This window comes from Eutrigla gurnardus (genome assembly GCF_963514095.1).
Source record: "Eutrigla gurnardus genome assembly, chromosome: 23".
NCBI lineage: Eukaryota > Metazoa > Chordata > Actinopteri > Perciformes > Triglidae > Eutrigla > Eutrigla gurnardus.
In genome coordinates this window covers 8001232-8019335 of record NC_139934.1, presented here as the reverse complement: position 1 = coordinate 8019335, position 18104 = coordinate 8001232, and the positions used below count along the sequence as shown (strand labels likewise).

The following is an 18104-nucleotide window of genomic DNA, read 5'->3' as shown; positions in this document are numbered from 1 at the left end:
ACTCTTCAATATAAAATTATAAAGTAACGTTACAGAAAAAATATGTGAGAGTACCGAACATCAACGTTGTTAAATACGCATGGAAGGGTATATTTTGTAGAAAGAAGTATTACGTTTGTGTCACTCACGTCGTGTAAGAACGTTTATTGGTTATTTAATATTTTATTTTGAAATGCAAAACCGGAAACGTTGAGTCGTTTCCGCGTTGTCGACACGAGTGGTTTTCCGTCGCGTTACCAACGTAGCGACCGGCGCTTTCGGTGGAGTTTGACGTGGCACTCTGCTTTCACTGAGGGTAATAGACAGCGAAGAGGACTCTGCCCAGTATTCAGGTAAATACCTTTACGACAACATTTACACAAGCAGCCATGGAAAATGTGAACTCCTGTCTCGTCTGCGTCTTCATTTGATGGCAGTTATGATCGAAATGAGTGCGTATCTGACGTAAAGGGAAACTTTGTTTTGATTTCCGCGTAGCTAGCAAGACGTTTTCTATCAATGTGTCGTTGACGTTAATCACCGCTGGATGTACAGTCACTGCACTCGTTCGACTAAGGTGTTAAGCTATGTGTAAAAGCCACAATACGGTAATATTGAGAGGATAACGTGTGTACGTTCAGCTGTGTGTGAATTAAAGGAAGGCAGGGATGCTCAAATCTTTAGCCGTCATAACGGTCTTTGACGTGGCAGTCCTCGGAAGTGGCATACACGATTAACTATTGAAATTATTAACTAAAGACGGCTGTTTGCTGCTCCATATGTGCTGTAGATCGAGGGAAATGGGTTAATTACGTTTATTACGTAGCAATAAAATGGCTTTCATGTAGTTGTCAGTGCGCAGCTGTTTTTTTTTTTTTCGTTGACGCCAGCTGTGTCGAAGTTCAACTTGTTTCAAAAGGTTTGACAGAGGCCCGTGGCTTTAACGTCAAAAAGGTAGTTGGCTGCAGGCGCTTGGTTAATTGCCTTAATTATAGGCTTATAAGTGTACTCTTATTTCCGCATTTGTTCAAATGTGAGGGTCAGTGTAGCGTTGTAGACAGCTAAACAGAAACTGTCAACTCATGCAGTCACTTGAAGATAATATTGGCAAAGATAGGCCTGTCTTATCTCTCAATATCAACGTCAAAGGTCCACGTTACACGAGTGTGGATGATTGATTGAGGTCAGGTATCAGTCGTTGTCGGTAGGTTCTTGTAGGCATGTTAGATTTATGAATCTGTTCAAACCTTTTACAGATTACCAAAACACTAAATTACATGTGTACACGTAAACTTTAAATGTCACTCTTTCAACTTAACAGGTTGTCCAAACTCATTCCTCCTGGCATGAGAAGACAGTGACATCCCATCAAAATGAGTCAACAGGGTTATGTTGCTGCACCCCCGTACTCCCAGGCCCAGCCGGGGATGGGGGGCTACCAAGGTGGATTTGGAACTGGTCCCGCACAGCCCCTCTATGGGCACTACGGGGGAGTGCCTCAGGGATTCACCGCTCCGCCAACAGGTAACGGACTTCTACATCTAGTTGCTAGGCATCAATTTTCCAAGTCCGGTCACAATAGTTCATTCATGAACTCTGACCCCTGAAGAACCTGAGCTTACATATTTAAAGTCAAAAAGTCTCAAACAAAGAATGAAGAGCAGTACCTCCTTGGAACATACTTTTATCAAAATATATTGATCCTCTGATGCAGCGAAGTACATACAAATACTGTACACATGATGTTTGTTGCTCACCACAGGTATGATGAAATCACCCGTTTCCTCTGCTGCTGGTATGCCTCCTCCTCCAGGGTCCAGTCAGTACAATCCAAATGTCCAGCAGAATGGCGCACATCCACAAAGGTAACCCATTTCAGTCAATGGCATTGGTTTCTCTCTGAAATCAACATCAAGAGTATGGATTTGTTGAAATAGATGAAGAAATGTCTAAAGTTGGTGAATCGTATAGGCCACAATTTTCCTTCTTATCTCTTTTTTTTTTGTTAAAGTTAGTGATTCTGCAAGTAAAACATTTTTTAATCAGCAAGATTGGATGCTACGAGAAGTTAGCAACATTTAAAACGATTTCAGGTATCAAGCACATCATATGAATAAGTGTTCTCTTATTCCTCAGATACCCTGCTCCACCACCTGCTTCTGCTTATGGACAACCTCTGCAGTCTCCATTCAACAGCATGGCATCTACGGCCCCGCCTCCAGCGCAGCAGCTCAGTAATCAGATGAATGCTATGAACTTGGGCAACTATGGTACGTTTGCTATTTACTGATTTATAGTTGTTACAGCAGGGTTTGGCATGGCAGCAACAAAATAGAACAGCCAAATAAAGTTTGTTTGATCATTGATTTCAGTAAACAAGATGAGACGGGGATTTGGAAAAATGACAGCAAGAATGTACTCACCACATTGTATTTCTTCATGTCACCACATCATTGTTTAGCCTCAAGTCCCATGCAGAGCACTCCTCCTCCACCAAGCTCTGTAGCCCAGCAGCCTTTCCAAACACCCCTACCTCCAGCAATGGGCCAGCCACAGATGTCTCCAGGCCTGCAGTCACCCCACATGTCCCCCCAGATGTCTCCACAACAGTCACCCCCTGCAGGCCCACCAATGGGCGGCCAACCAATGGCACGCCCACCAATGGGCGGCCAACCGATGGCAGGCCCACCAATGGGCGGCCAACTGATGGCAGGCCCACCAATGGTAGGCCAACCAATGGGCGGCCAACCAATAGGCGGCCAACCGATGGCAGGCCAACCGATGGCAGGCCAACCGATGGCAGGCCCACCGATGGCAGGCCAACCGATGGCAGGCCAAATGATGGCGGGCCAACCAATGGCAGGCCCTCCTATGGCAGGCATGGGTAGACCATTCCCCGGGCCTCCTCCAGGCCCCGGAGGTTTCCAACAGCCAGGTCTCGGAGCTGCTGGTCCAGCAGGATACCCCCAGCAAGCAGGTAACTGTGACTAGTAAAAAAAAAGAAAATGAGATTGAACCAGTCAGACAGAAATTCAAAAACATTCACAATGCATAATGTTCAATATTTTCATGTAGTTTGTCTTTGATGCTTGAATCTCCTCTTAGGTTGTGAATTGTGTTGAAAAGTTCTGTAATACTGAAGAGTCCATAAGAAGAGTTAGCAGTCCTTGTACTTTTAATTAACATTACAATTATTTGTCCTTGTCGCTAATATTGGACCAGTCAGATCAGAACTTATTCTCCAGTCAACATTTCGTCAACAAAACAGAGCCCTGCTCCACACAAGTATACTCTGTAGCCAATAAATACAATTTAATAGCCAGTACTTCCTATTGTAATGCACAGGTCAGTTTGGGGGACACATGGCTGGGCCCCAGCCAGGCATGCCAGGGGCCTTCCCTGGTGCACCAGGAGGACTGGCTGGACCACCTCAGAAGAAACTGGACCCTGACTCTATCCCCAGCATAGTGAGTTGACAACTAATCCTCCTGAGAGGAGGAAGGTTGCATCCTTCACATAACGAATGTCATAATTCCACATTTTCAACATGAACCAGTAAAAACAACCACTCCTGAGGATTCAGATTGCACTGTAATGCATTCCTTGACTGCTTTAGACTCAAGTCATTGAGGATGACCAAGCAAAACGAGGGGGACAGGTCTACAGCACGAACGTCAGAGGACAGGTTCCACCTCTGGTCACCACTGACTTCACAGTACAGGACCAAGGTAACTCATAGTAACACTTAATTAAACACACTTTTTTCTACAATTTGTACATTATATTTGATAGGCTTTTGCTAAAAATAATGTGGTAACAGAACGGTGCACTCTCATAATTTTGATGTCACTGACCCTTATTTCTTTGCTAATCCCAGGCAACACCAGTCCCAGGTTCATGCGCTGCACCACCTACTCCCTTCCCTGCACTGCCGATCTGGCCAAACAGTGCCAAGTACCCCTGGCCTCCATCATTAAACCCTTTGCAAATTTGCCAGACACTGAGGTAAGCCATGACTTTTACTTCAAGTAAGTAGACCAGTTGCCCCATCGAAAAACAAAAGTTCAAATAATATCAATAATAGATAATACTTGCAGGGGGAAAAAGCTGTGAATATGCAGTGTCTCCCACAGATTGAGAATGTAATTTTGGTGGTGGGCATTGGGTTGAGTAAACATCCATCACTTGATCAGGCTATGATACATAGCACAGTGTCCAGAGTTTTTAGTTTTGATGGTTTTCTGTATATGGACACATTGATGCATCATACGTTCAATCAGACTGTACTTTGGTTCCTATAAATGGGAAACATTGCATGCAACACAATTCATCCCACACCAAAGCAATTCTATCATTAGCGGGCACTGTGGTTTTTTTGAAACGTCACAGTATAATCTCAAGTATGACTAATGACACTTACAAGAACACTGGTGGGAAACTCTGCATTTCTCTCTCGTTAGAACAACACAAAACGATTGCATTTTTCATGGATGATTGTGTTATATTCTCCCAAATCTAGCTGTTACAGCAATTACCTGGTAGTTCAGGGCTTCACTGAGGGGTTGTTTATGATTTCCTTCTGTGGCATTTACTTACTAAAAGCTAGTTTGGGACAGTAGAGTATGCAACCACCAAAGTACTGCTGTCTCCACGTGCTCGTTGAGTTGTCCTGTAAATGACCTCCTTTTGGATCATATGTGGTCCAACAATCCTCCCGTAGATGTTTTCCACATCCACTCGCCTCGTCTCAGCCATCCATTGGCCTTTTTAGGCAATGTTAGCGTTCTCTCATCTGGCTTTAGGCTAATTAGCCCACGTCAGATGGGGAGCACTGAAAAAAAAAAAGGGAGATTTATACAAAGAAATCAACCTTGAGTACTCTCAGATTGGATTACATGTAGTGCAACGTGGAGCATATTCATACTGAGTCTCTGAGTTACATACCTCCAAAGGGCATGCTGCTGTGCTTGAATGCTGTATGCATTGCTTTGTCATCCACAGCTTTTGTTCTCTGCACTAAACAGCTCTAAGATGATGTAAACACATCTACTCTCCACTTTGAATCCCCCAGGCTAATAATACACCTACTTGCTTCCTCGGCTGCTTGTGTTTTATGGCAGTGGAGTTCATTTGAAGCAAGCATTTTCAATTTAGCCTGTAGGGTGGTCAATAGATGGGAGTGAGACAGTTTACGCCCTCTGCTGGCCTGCATGCGGTACTAGGTTGCATCAGGCCTTTACATTACACATTAGAAAAATGTTCTGTATATATATATATTAAAAAAATGTCTTTTTGTGTGTCCCTGTGTAGAATCCTCTATATGTCGTGAACCACGGTGAGACGGGCCCAATCCGCTGCAATCGGTGCAAGGCCTACATGTGTCCCTACATGCAGTTCACTGATGGGGGGCGTCGCTACCAGTGTGCTTTCTGCAACTGTGTCAATGAAGGTACAGTACAATGAAAAACGTTGAGCGGCCAGAAAAGGATATATGAATAAACTGTAAAGTTCTATATTAAATGCCGTTCCTTCGTCTTCCTACAGTGCCTGTCTTCTATTTCCAACATCTTGACCACATGGGCCGGAGGGTGGACTTCTATGAGAGGCCTGAGCTGTCTCTGGGGTCGTACGAGTTCGTAGCCACCCTGGACTACTGCAAGGTACAGGACCTGTCCACCACTATCCAATACACATCATGCAGAGTGGATTATTAAGACCAGTAGAGACAAGCTCTCGAAGTCATCGTATGCTGGATAAACAGATTTAACGCATTGGCGATTTGACACTAAAAGATTTGTCTCTTGAAACGGAAACCAAAATCATTTAATTATTGATGTTTCTGAAGGGTCTTTTGGCATCATACATTATTCATCATGAGCTGGGTCAAGCTCAGTGCTTCTACAAACACTAGAAAAGACATCGATGCCAATAAGTTGACGTCCCCATGGAGGCGATGACTGTTGAGAACACAACAGAGTAAGCTGGTAAAGCTGACTCACTCCCTCTGGCCACTTTCAGTCTGTTTATTAAGACGTATAAACAGCCTTCTGCAGGGCAGCTATTAAACAAAATCCTGCAAGGTGATGGTCTTGTCATGGGTCGTAACTGTGGAAACATAACAGTGTCTTCCTCACAATCCCCCCCTACGCATACCCATACCCCTCCATTCAGGAATTCATAACTGAGATCTAAGATCTAGTAATAGAAATAAGAGGAGGCATAAGAGTGGTACCCAGGGCCTATGTTGTTATGGTTTGATTAATCATCATAAATCAGAGGCTACCTTCCCGAAACGAGGACTATTTTTTAGTTTATTCGGGAGCTTAAGTTTGCACAAGGAACATTTTCCCTAATTTCCTTTTGAAATCATGTAATTTTATGCTGCATGCCTACCAAACCATGTTAACTTGATCCTAAACAGCAACTATTTTATTCCACTTCCTGCCTTCCGACACAGAACAACAAGCCTCCGAATCCTCCCGCCTACATCTTTATGATTGACGTGTCCTATAACAACATTAAAAGTGGACTGGTCAAACTGATATGTGACGAGCTGAAGACTCTACTGGATAATCTGCCCAGGTAAACATCAGAAAAACACACGCTCACGCAGTAACGGCATGTATAATCTGCTAGATTAAGTCCTATGCATCCTCCATATTGACTTGTCAAGCCAAGTGCAAGAAACACCGGTCAATACAGTTCACATCCATCATACGCGTCGCCAAAAAAGGACTTCCCTGAAGTCTCAAGTCTGAACCACCAAGCCAGCTGTTTGTTCTCATCAGCTGAATGTTCCTGCATGAAGCTTCGCAGATGGTGGGTATTGGTTAGTGAGGGCTGCCAAAAATGGAAAAAATATTAGGTAACCCTTTATTTTACGGTTATATTGCACTAAACTCTGAAACATACACAACAAAAACAAAAGGAAAAAGCTTTATCTGGACTCCAGAAGTGAGTTTTTGATTTATCACGGAGGAAAAACGGCCACACAGTTTCTCCTAAAATAACTTGAAACGTCTCTTCTCTCCACTTCATTAGTGCCGGCAGCAATACGTTCACGTTTGTCCGCTGCCATGACATCACCCTTAAAACACTGTGTAGACGTGCACTCACGTTAACCGCCCTCTTCGGCTGCGTTTGAAGCTTTCCTCTTGTTTTTACAGCCACTCAATTAAAGCATTTGGACACTCTTATTTTTTATGCAGTTCATGTAATTGTGCAAATGTATGTTTAATTCACTCGAGATAAAGATTAAGTGAATGCAGCTGTAGATATACTTATAATCACTCGTTTTTCTTGCATATTTCCAACAGCACCTGTGATTAATGTTGGGAGAGAAGCCGTGTTCTCATAGTATTTACTTCAAAAGGAACTGTTTTTTAAGCCACATTGCATGTTCTGTGGTGCGTCTGCTTGATTTAAGAAGAGAGACCTACGAACCGCAGTTCGCACTGTCACTAAAGAATGCTTTTAAATTACTATGAGGGGAAAAGATTTTTGATGTATGCTTTTGGTTCAAGATAACTACCACATCTCAGCTCAGGGTGTTCTGGTGAATGTCAGGGGCTTTTCAAGTTTCCAAAAATATATTGATGTGTACTTCGGTTTAAATCAAGCTGTTATTTCAAGGAAATTTATGTTTTTGGGGGCCAAAATGTAACATAGTTCTCTCCAGAAAACCTACAGACATCTCTTTTTTTCACAATATGAATCTCACAAGTAAATGGGAGACTGCACACATAAATAACATTTCAACCGACTTACTAGAAACATCATGGAATTCACCGAGGCTTGTTCTCTCCCTCCCTCGCCAGTGAGGAAGGCATGGAGAACTCTGCAGTCAAGGTCGGCTTCGTCACCTACAACAAGGTCCTCCACTTCTACAACGTGAAGAGCGCTCTGGCCCAGCCCCAGATGATGGTGGTGTCGGACACGGCCGAGATGTTCGTGCCGCTCCTCGACGGCTTCCTCGTCAACTATCAGGACTCCAAGGCCGTCATCTACAAGTAAGGAGGCGGCGTTTGTGGAAGAGCTGCTTATCTTGGATCTAGTTGGGACAGAGAGAATGAGGCATGTTTTATTCCAATTTCATCCCGATTCTCTGGAGTCCAGCTAGACAAAAAAAACATCTTGTGTTTACTTTTTATCTGGATGGGAAAACTGCTTCATTTGGTGTGGAGATTAATGTGGCTTTAATCAAATATCACAAGAACAGTTAAGTCAAACGCAAAGCACGACAAAACACCGAATCAAGTACTTTACTTGGACACATTTCAACCAGACATTGCCACGTGAAGGCATTCAAACAAGGCAGTGATGTCACTGGTGACCCAGCCATAACCCTGTCCCTCTCCCCCCTCCAGCCTCCTGGACCAGATCCCTGATATGTTTGCAGACACCAACGAGAGCGAAACGGTCTTTGTTCCCGTCATCCAGGCCGGCGTGGAGGCATTCAAGGTTAGCCGTCAACATGCACCTCTCACAGCTATGTTATGGCTTTGCATGTAGGCTATTGTTTTTGGGAAGTCGTCAGCACAGTTTGACGAGCCACACTTCATAAACAGCAGTGTCGATCAAACACTCTGGCCTCTTGTTTTTTGGTAATTTTCATCACTTTGCTGTTGAATTAAAATAACATGTAGCACAGCCAAAACACATCATGTTTTTCTACAAAAGGTCAACCTATTTAAATCCAAACTACAGAAAAATTGCTGCTCACCCAGCTCATTCGACCTATTAATCAGGGAAGTTTCTGTTTTTTTTCTCTCCTCCTGATATGTTTGTGTTTACTTTGGAGTCCAACAAACTTTGCCAGTAACATGAGGTCAACGTTTTGGCGCTCAGTAAAGGAAAAGTTCACACACAGCTTTTAATTGGAAACATAAGTCCCAGAGTCTGTGACTTATTTATTTATTAAGTTTGTATGTTGGATGTTTGTTACCTCAAGTTAGTTTATTTTTCAGTTTCGGTTACATGTAGTATATTTTTATTATTATTATTAGGAGAATCTGATCCTCTGCAGGAGCAGAATTTTGCTCTGTGACCTCATGATTTTATTATAAAGCTATAAACACCTTTATGTTCTTTTTAAGATCTTTTCTGTCTCATCTTTCTCCCCCCCCTCCTCCAGGCAGCAGAATGTAGCGGAAAGCTCTTCATCTTCCAGTCCTCTATGCCCACCGCCGAGGCTCCCGGCAAGTTGAAGAACAGGGATGACAAAAAGCTGGTCAACACTGAGAAAGAGAAAGTGGGTCGCTTATTTTGAACTCCAAAGCATTGAAACCAACCTTTCTGGATGCCATCTTTGAGCTTAATGGGAATCTGCAAAATGCTACTATTGGAAACTGCCGACTTCTCCAAATTAAATTCCATTTTCCTTCCTCCCCCTTAGACTCTGTTCCAGCCTCAGAAAGGAGTGTATGAGCAGCTGTCTAAGGAATGTGTGGCACAGGGCTGCTGTGTGGATCTCTTCCTCTTTCCCAGTCAGTACGTAGACATGGCAACCATGGCCGACGTTCCCTCGCACACCGGAGGCTCCGTCTACAAGTACACCAACTTCCAGGTACAACATTAGGCAAGCACGCCTGTTTACAGTATGCTCCCGCTGTTGAACACACACTCAAATATGCTGCAAGCAAGCCATATAAAGGATAGTGTAACAAAATAAATCATGTTTTTATTTCTGTCATTTGAAGCCTTGTAAAAGCTGGTTATATCTGCATAATGACCCTCAGACTATTATAGAGCTGTCCCATAGGAATGAAAGCGTGGGAAGCTACTCCAAACTGTAGAAACACTCTACATGCAAGGCACAATGGAGTTTAACAGACATGGACAACGTCTATAATAAATATGTTTTTAATAACAGTGTAATTTAGCCATTTAACACACAACAATATGGCATTTTATTAATAAAATAAAAACTATATTATTTAGTATGGTATTAACATTCTATCAGTCTTTTTAATGTTGGTTCACGCTGACATTTCAGTAAATATTCTCTTTGTATTAGTAAGAAAATTACTTGTAAATTTATATTTATATTTATAAGCCCAAAGCTGATAATAATAAGTATGAGACCAAATTGTGACAATACTGCCACCTGCTGGTTGAAACTACAAAAATAGCTGCTGACTCAAATGTACTCATGTTTCAGGTGGAGTCTGATGGGGAGCATTTCCTGACAGATCTGAGAAAAGACGTGCAGAAGAGCATTGGATTTGACGCCATAATGCGTGTTCGTACCAGTACAGGTAAGGAACAGACCGACACTGTGCATTAGGGACGTCCTGATGCATCACAGAGTAACCTCCCTATAATCTCCACTATTGTGCACGTCTGTCCTCAGGTTTCAGAGCCACCGAGTTCTTCGGTAGCATCCATATGAACAACACCACCGACATAGAGATGGCAGCTGTGGATTGCGACAAGGCTGTGACCGTAGAGTTCAAGCATGACGACACGCTCAGCGAGGAGACCGGGGCGTTTGTGCAGGTATGTAGGGGAGGAAAACAGTTTTTTGCCTGGCGTTCTATCCCCAAGGTTTGCTTATAACTTCTGTTCGGACTCCGTTTCCCAGTGTGCCTTGCTGTACACCACCATCAACGGACAGCGACGTCTCCGCATCCACAACCTCAGTCTGAACTGCAGCTTGCAGCTGTCGGAGCTGTACAAGAGCTGCGAGACCGACTCGCTCATCAACTTCCTCGCCAAATCAGGTGACTGTCCCTTTAAAGATCTCATCTACACGTTCTCTTAAAGCACAGCTTGAAACACTGTCGCCAAACAGCAGAAAATATGTATTTTTGAGCATTATTTCACCAGGCGATCATTCAATACATCCAGCTTTTACTTGGGCTTGTAGTGCAGACGTAGCCGGCTGATGTACTGCCGTATCCTCCTGACCTTTTGTTGAAGTGACCTGATAACCTGCTGATGCTCATAGACTTATGAGTAAAAGAAGAATTTAGAGTTGTGTAAATGAGGAGCACATGTTTCGCATAAAGCACGGATGACACTGAGCCGGTCTGTAAGCTGCCCCTTAAGTACAGCTGACCTTCAGTTACCTTCTTTCATTGGACGCCTGTTTCTCAGCTCCCTTCTGTGCTCCTTCTTCCCCCTGCTGCCTGATTTTTCACCCTTTTGTGTTTCTACTCCCCTACTTACCATTCGCTGCCAGTTTGGCCCGTCTGTCCCCCCCCCTTAACCTTTTCTCATGCCCACGCAGCTTGCCGTGCCATATTGAACCAGCCTCTAAAGAGCGTGAGGGAGATCCTGGTGAATCAGACGGCCCACATGCTGGCCTGCTACAGGAAGAACTGTGCCAGCCCCTCCGCTGCCAGCCAGGTCAGTGCAAGGCAGCACCTGGAAGGGATATTTGTTGGATTTAAGGCTTTGATTTAAGGAAACACTCCTCCATGTGCATGGGATATGTAATACAATACACGTTTATCATCCATCCATCTCTCAGACGGTAATGTTTTCATGCTTGTATCCACATGTAGCTGATCCTGCCTGATGCCATGAAGGTGTTTCCGGTCTACATGAACAGCCTGATGAAACTGGCTCCCTTGGTCGGCAGCACGGAGCTCTCGACGGATGACAGAGCCCATCAACGGCTGTCGGTCATGGGCATGGGGGTGGAGGACACGCAGCTGCTGCTCTACCCACGTCTCACACCACTGGTATGGGACAAATACACACTAACTGTCTTTTTAGACTTTTTTTTCCTGCAAATACGCCGATATAAATCCACATTTTGAGAGGAGGACTCACATTAGGATTTTAAAAGGACATGTGTGTCTAATTTCAGTCAATGTTGTAATCTAATCTTTTTTTTTCTTCTTCCCAGCACAATATGGATGTTGGCAGCGAGGCTGTTCCTGCTCCAGTGCGCTGCTCGGAGGAGCGTCTAACCGACTCTGGCATGTTCCTGCTGGAGAACGGCCACTCCATGTTTCTGTGGCTGGGCCAAGCCAGCTCTCCAGAACTCATCCAGAGCATCTTTAACCTGCCGTCCCTCGCCCACCTGCAAGGACACATGGTCAGAGATTCACTTATTCGCTATTCCACCTCACCATATATATATATTTATAGAAATTACATTTTTGAGATGTTAGATTAGACATATCCTTTTTGACACCTGGATTGCTGCTGGATTGTTCCCTTTTAATACACTTCATTAAATTCATAATACAATCTGCCAGTACTTGAATTAAAAACCTCACACAAAGTTAAATAATGGACATTTATTTTCAAGGCAGAGCACAAACAACACATGTGGTACATAGAAGGAAGCAGGAGAGCAGAAATGTGTCAAAGACAGACAGTAGAATTTAGAAGAAAAGTAATAACTTCATTAAACATTGTTTAGTGATCTCTTTGCTTCACATGCTAAAATCAATACATCATGATGTATCAATGTTCTTTGACCTGTTGGAGTACCAATGACTTATTAATCCTTATTTAAATGTAACCAACCTTAATTGTTTTTCTCCAGTGTGCGCTGCCAGAGCTGGACAACCCGTTATCAAACAAGGTCCGATCCATCATCAACGGCTTGATTGAAAAGAGACCAAACTCTATGAAGGTAAAACACCCAGAGTAGCAACATGCTCTCATATTTATAAAAAAAACAAACATGCCTTTCATTTAAATACATTTTCTTAATGTAGAAAAACAAATTGAAGCTCACTGCCATGCAGCTTTTAGTGATCTCTGCCTCCATCTAGTGGAGGTAGTAAGTAAACACATTCCCCACAACTCATAACAACAGCAGTATGTTGCTATATAAACTAATCAATGCATAACCCAAGAATGGAAATCCTATTTGTATCGAAAGGGACCTGCTAAAATGTTAAATTTAAATAAAAAGGACATCATTTTTGATGAAGAGGATGAAGCAAAAGTGAAGCAAAAACGCATATAAAAGAAAAACTAACACTAACAATGAATCAAATGTAAGTACATTTTGAAGCATGGAGGTCAACGTTCACGTGAAACACAGCTGGTAATTGTCAAACTGACTTTTTCTCCCCCCTCAGCTCCAAATCGTGAGGCAGAAGGACAAACCGGAGATGATGTTCCGTCAGTTCCTGGTGGAGGATAAAGGCCTGCACGGTGGAGCTTCCTACATGGACTTCCTTTGCTACGTTCACCGGGAGATCAGGCAGCTGCTCACTTAACACCCTCCCCCCCCCTGAAACGCTTGGCCTCAGTGTTCCCTTCCCAACCCGGCCTGGGAGAAAACACGCCATCTAACGGACCAACGCACAAACCTCCCAGGGTTAGTCTCAGTCGTCTCAATCGTAAGGACGGTCCACAGAAAGAAACTTTTAAGTGCTCTATCAGGACAGAGGAAGGAACCGGGGACAGCCCGTTGAGATTAAACCTTGAGAGTCCAAAGCTGCCTTTCTAACGTGCTCTCGTCACCCTTTAGTCCACACACACAGTATGATCTTCAAATAACCACTTGTCACACGAGGAATCTCCAAGTAAAACACGGACAACACATCCAGCGTTTTCCCGCACAGACACTCTGCGTGATGAACTGTGGAGACCGGAACGACGGCGTCTGAGGGTCGAAATGCGTTTTTGGCAAAAAGCCCACGGGCATAAGCAATACACCATATATCTCCAAAGTGCAGTCAATTGAGTTTTACTCTGTAGTTTTAAGACAAGAGGTTATTTGTGGGCAATACTGTAGATGTTCACTTTGAAACTCAATAAAGCTCGCCAGTCTTTATGATACGGGAGTCTCAGTAACTCATTTTAAAACCCTTCTTTTCTTTTTTTTGCAATATTGTAAATGTCTTATAGAGGCTTCCACGTTTCATCGCTGTCCCAGTGGTAAATATACTCAAATAAACATACGAGGAGTGCATCAACAGTATCAGGTTATACATAATTTAGCAGAAAACAATGTCGCTGCTGCCAGGATTGAAAATGATTCCCGTCGTGACATCATGAGTGATACACTTGGATTCACATGTGTGAACAAAACAAAAGAAATCAGATTCTTTGATCGTTCATAGCTAGAGATTTGATCTCCAGTGTGCAGCGACGCAGAAAACAGTCTGTTTGAGTGAGATTACAATGAAATGATCGCAGCTGTCGCTCTACATAGAGAACAAGGACAAACATGTATGTCCAGATGAAAAATGACACACTTTTTTTTCCTTTTTTAAGTCAGAATTGGAACTAAACAAATGCATAGGGAAGAAGAATAGGGACCAAAAATAAAGCTTTTTCTCTAAAACTGTCGCACAACACTAACAGGAAAAAAAACAATATTTGATTTTTGGGAAATACATTCCAGCAACCTCCATCAATGCCATATTATGAAAAAAAAAAAGGTGCCAATCGGACTTTTCCCAGAAGAGTCAGGACAATACAATAATCCGTTACTATAAAATCAGCAGATTTTTCTATAATCTGCTCCAGTCTGTAATGATTTGTAACAATTCAGTCTCGAGTGACACAGCAGCTTCATACGGTGTTGAATTGCTTGTTTCGACAGAGATAATTGCCTGTTGTAATTCATGTATGCATTTGATAAATACTGTACGATTTTGTGTCTTTTTGTATATGAAACACACAACTTTGTTTTTTCAGAAATATTACCATCTGCCTTAAGTTGATACGGTTGTTAAACGTGAAAGTGTAATGTCCTCGAGGTCTATGGATGATTGCAATCGTTTTGGTTTGTACACAAACTTCTCTCAGGTAATTTGAGTACCTTACTATTAGAAATTGGAAAAAAAAGTGATTACAATTTAACTGGAAAAGATGGCCGGTTGTTTTTTCTCTCTTTCTGTTGACTTACGGACATTTATTGGCTTGGTGTGCAATGTTTATTTTATTCCAAACCCTCCACAAATTTTGTCTGAATTCAATTCTTCATATACAGTTTTTTTTTTTTTACCCTTGTACATTACAGGAAATGAATCCGTCAAAGAATTTATCATGAAGAATATGTTTGTATTTATCACAGAAAACCCTCTGACCTGTACGTTGTAATGTAAAATGTAATTGACATACTTTACAAGCCAGAACTATAGTACTGTATCTAAGGTAGCCTAATCAAATGTACAGTCAGTACACCAAAATTATTTAACAAGGACACTATAATTAATACACATAGCAAACAATATTATTTCAGTTTCTTATTTCATGAGCCTTAATCCAGTGCAGGTGGAAGAAAAACTTTTGTACTAGTCCGTGTTATCCTATCCAAAATTGAGAATAATGTGCATTTTGGTCCTCGTTATGGTCTGCTTATGATGGACAATAAAACTACTATGACTATAAAGGGGAGATTGTGGTTTGTAAAACATGCAACATGAGATATAACAATATATCTCCTGTCATTCTTGCAACGAAATCACTTCAAATGTTCTGAATTCAAGTTTTTAAATATATTTTGTTTATTTTCTTCACATATTGGAACACTTAAAGACAATATTTCATCTAAAAGTGATCCAATAATGTGAATTTTAGAATTTACTATCCAAATAATAAGATTTATTTTCCCTAAATGCCACAATTATAGCACACTAGAGTGGTTTTGATAACCATGTGTAAATATGTGATATTCTACAGCCTTTATAAAGTAATTTAACACAAATTTGAATGTTTGAGGTGTATCGTTTATTTTTTCACTTGTGTGAGAGATAGCTGACTGGGTATTATTCACAGGAGAAATGTAGAAATGCTTCATTATGTTCAGTAACAACACGCGTCTTCATCCACTGCGATTGGAGACATTTAGAAGTAGGCCTGCTGCAAACATTTCTTTTCCCTCTATTTTATCATTTCATCACATTTAGGAGAATAAAAGCATTTTTTTAACAAACAATAAGGCATACAAACCAAAGGAGAAAATGGCAATTTCTTGATGGAAAGATACACATTATGTAGAAATAACATGGGCAATAAGAAAACGATGGAGAAAAATGTGCCATTTTTTAAAAACTAACATAATAAATCCCCAACATGCCCCGCTGAGGATTTTGTTTGTGACCAAACAGTGTAGTGACATTTTAAATGAAAAACAACACAATAAACTGTCAAATGCTGCAAAGTATTCACCAAAAAAAAAAAAAAAAAATCTCAAGTGTATACCAGATTCCCGGCTGGTTTTGACAGATACTTCCTGTATCCGATATCAAAGTCATTGAAAGTGGAAAAAGGAGAACAAAAGTCCAATAAAAACACTCAGTAACTTACTTCCATAATGTCCAGACACTTCTCCATATGAGCAACAGGAAGTCCACTTCTACCCAGCATCCCTTGCGTTTGATCACATTTGGAGCCGAAGCAACGCTTTAATCACATACAGCGGGAAGCAATTAGGCTGAAAAGGTGTGGGCTGGGCTTCGGCGGGACGACGGAGGAGGGAAACAGCGGGGAGAGTATTAGCTGTCAGCCCAAAAATGATGAGTATAATACAAAGGAACAGTGATCGTATCAACAACCTACCCCCGACTGCCCCTTCTGATTAAAAACAGTGAATTATATGAACAAACCTAAAGACCTGAAATTCACCCGAGAGCAAACTTTCATTTAATACTGTACAACCGGCAATCTCTTGTACAATGACCGTAATACCATATAAATAACACTCAAACACTGCCCTTAAACAGTGGTGCGGGAAAAAACTAAAATAAAAACATATTTGATAGATGGAGAACTTTACAGGGAATATACATACATGGGGGGGAGGTTAAATGAAATACACTGAAAGCAGCATTTATATGACGACAAAAGGTATCTATTGTTATACTCGTGGTAAATACGTGTGCTTCTGTAGACAAACCATCAATATCATGGTCCGAGGTTGACATCAATACAATCCTTGTGTTGTCTCATTCTAGTTGGCAAGTAAACATGAACAAAGTTCCTCATAGAGTCCTTATCTAATGCGTTTTCTATAGTATATACAATTTTTAAAATGGTACAGTGTTGTTGTTTTTTCTCTCTAAATGCTGCCGCGAGCCGCACTCACACACACCACGATGGTTTCCATAGGACGGAAGGCGAGAACACTCTGGAATTGAGAGGCAGTCTGGAATGTAAAAAAACAGAGAGGGGTGTGGAGTTACCTCATAATTATTGTGTTTTTTTTTTATGCTGTAAAAGTCACAGTGATTTCACTTGGCAGTAAAGGAAACGACAACAGAGAGGGAAGCATCCTTTCTGAACCCCTTCTTCACAAATCTCCTCCATGTCTGTGTGTTTATAATACGGGAGTCTAATGCGGTTTGCAGAAAAGACACTCCGGAGACAAACTTTCAGATGTTTTCATTTTAAAAAATACACCCGAAAACACCCGTCTCTCCTTTCTCGTCATTTTTCTAGAATACCGTTTGACATTTACTCAACGACTCATTCCAGAGTGTTCCCACCGTGTCGCCGACGACGTCTCGCAGCCCCACAGCGATGAACGATATTTCCTATCTATGATCAAAAGTCTGCATAGCACACTGTATACAGTACGAGTCCCAGTCGGGGCCGACGCTAAAGATGACGTTCTCTTCCAGAAGCCTCCGAAAGTTAAAGAACGTTCTCGAAGAGGTGCATTGATTGCATGATGTTTTCATCCTGCACACACAAAAAAACATACAATATCGTGAGAAAATGTGCCAAAACGGCTGTGAGAGAGATGCGTCGGGATGTCAGGCTTACATTTTGGCAGCAGTCGATAAACTCGTCGATGGTTACCACGCCGTCTTTATTCTTATCCATCTTCTGTTGGAGGGAGAGAGGGAGAGAGGGAGATGAGAAACAGCCTCTTTACTGGGACTGACAGTCCGACGACACACTTGCCTGAAAGAATACTTCTACGTGCTGACGAGGCGTCTCCTCTCTGAGGACGGGGTATGTGCATTTCCCCATCATGTCGTAGATGGCCTTCATGATGTCCAGCATTTCCTGGACACAAAAAATGCAGATAAGATTCAGATGTAAGTAAATCAAGTAAATGTTAAATATTCAGCTTTGGTCCAGACTGAAATACATCAACCGATATTTAATGGATTGCCATTCAATTTCCTCGCTTTCCACCTCGGGATGATTTGTAATAACGTTTGTGTTCAGCATTTTCACTTCTGAACCAAATACCT

General features: G+C 42.1%; 2 protein-coding genes across 4 annotated transcripts in view; one reads left to right on the top strand and one right to left on the bottom strand.

Annotated features, from left to right (window-relative positions):
• The first annotated feature begins 221 nt into the window (after positions 1–221).
• sec24d (SEC24 homolog D, COPII coat complex component) lies at positions 222–13970 on the top strand. Its single transcript, XM_084003263.1, has 23 exons — positions 222–332; positions 1301–1503; positions 1742–1844; positions 2116–2249; positions 2441–2956; positions 3325–3446; positions 3596–3707; positions 3857–3984; positions 5290–5428; positions 5524–5639; positions 6437–6561; positions 7797–7988; positions 8346–8439; positions 9113–9229; positions 9374–9544; positions 10139–10235; positions 10331–10476; positions 10562–10700; positions 11210–11328; positions 11487–11666; positions 11834–12025; positions 12482–12571; positions 13026–13970. Exons 2-23 carry the CDS (start codon positions 1353–1355, stop codon positions 13164–13166), a joined length of 3324 nt encoding a protein of 1107 aa, XP_083859389.1. The 5' UTR covers positions 222–332; positions 1301–1352; the 3' UTR covers positions 13167–13970.
• Positions 13971–14121: 151 nt separating this feature from the next.
• kcnip4a (potassium voltage-gated channel interacting protein 4a) overlaps positions 14122–18104 on the bottom strand; it is an 87101-nt gene continuing 83118 nt past the window's right edge. For all 3 annotated transcript variants that reach the window (XM_084003264.1, XM_084003265.1, XM_084003266.1), the window contains exons 6-8: positions 17809–17913; positions 17668–17730; positions 14122–17583 (exon numbers count right to left, since the gene is read on the bottom strand). In XM_084003264.1, the coding sequence (XP_083859390.1) occupies positions 17536–17583; positions 17668–17730; positions 17809–17913 (216 nt within the window). In that variant the 3' untranslated portion in view covers positions 14122–17535. The remainder of the gene's footprint in view (positions 17584–17667; positions 17731–17808; positions 17914–18104) is intronic.

Bases quoted from the DNA above. Each gene is read 5' to 3' on its own strand.
- sec24d (XM_084003263.1), top strand. From the start codon at position 1,353: ATGAGTCAACAGGGTTATGTTGCTGCACCCCCGTACTCCCAGGCCCAG. The intron at 1,504-1,741 runs GTAACGGACTTC...TGCTCACCACAG, and splicing joins ATTCACCGCTCCGCCAACAG to GTATGATGAAATCACCCGTT. The intron at 2,957-3,324 runs GTAACTGTGACT...TGTAATGCACAG, and splicing joins AGGATACCCCCAGCAAGCAG to GTCAGTTTGGGGGACACATG.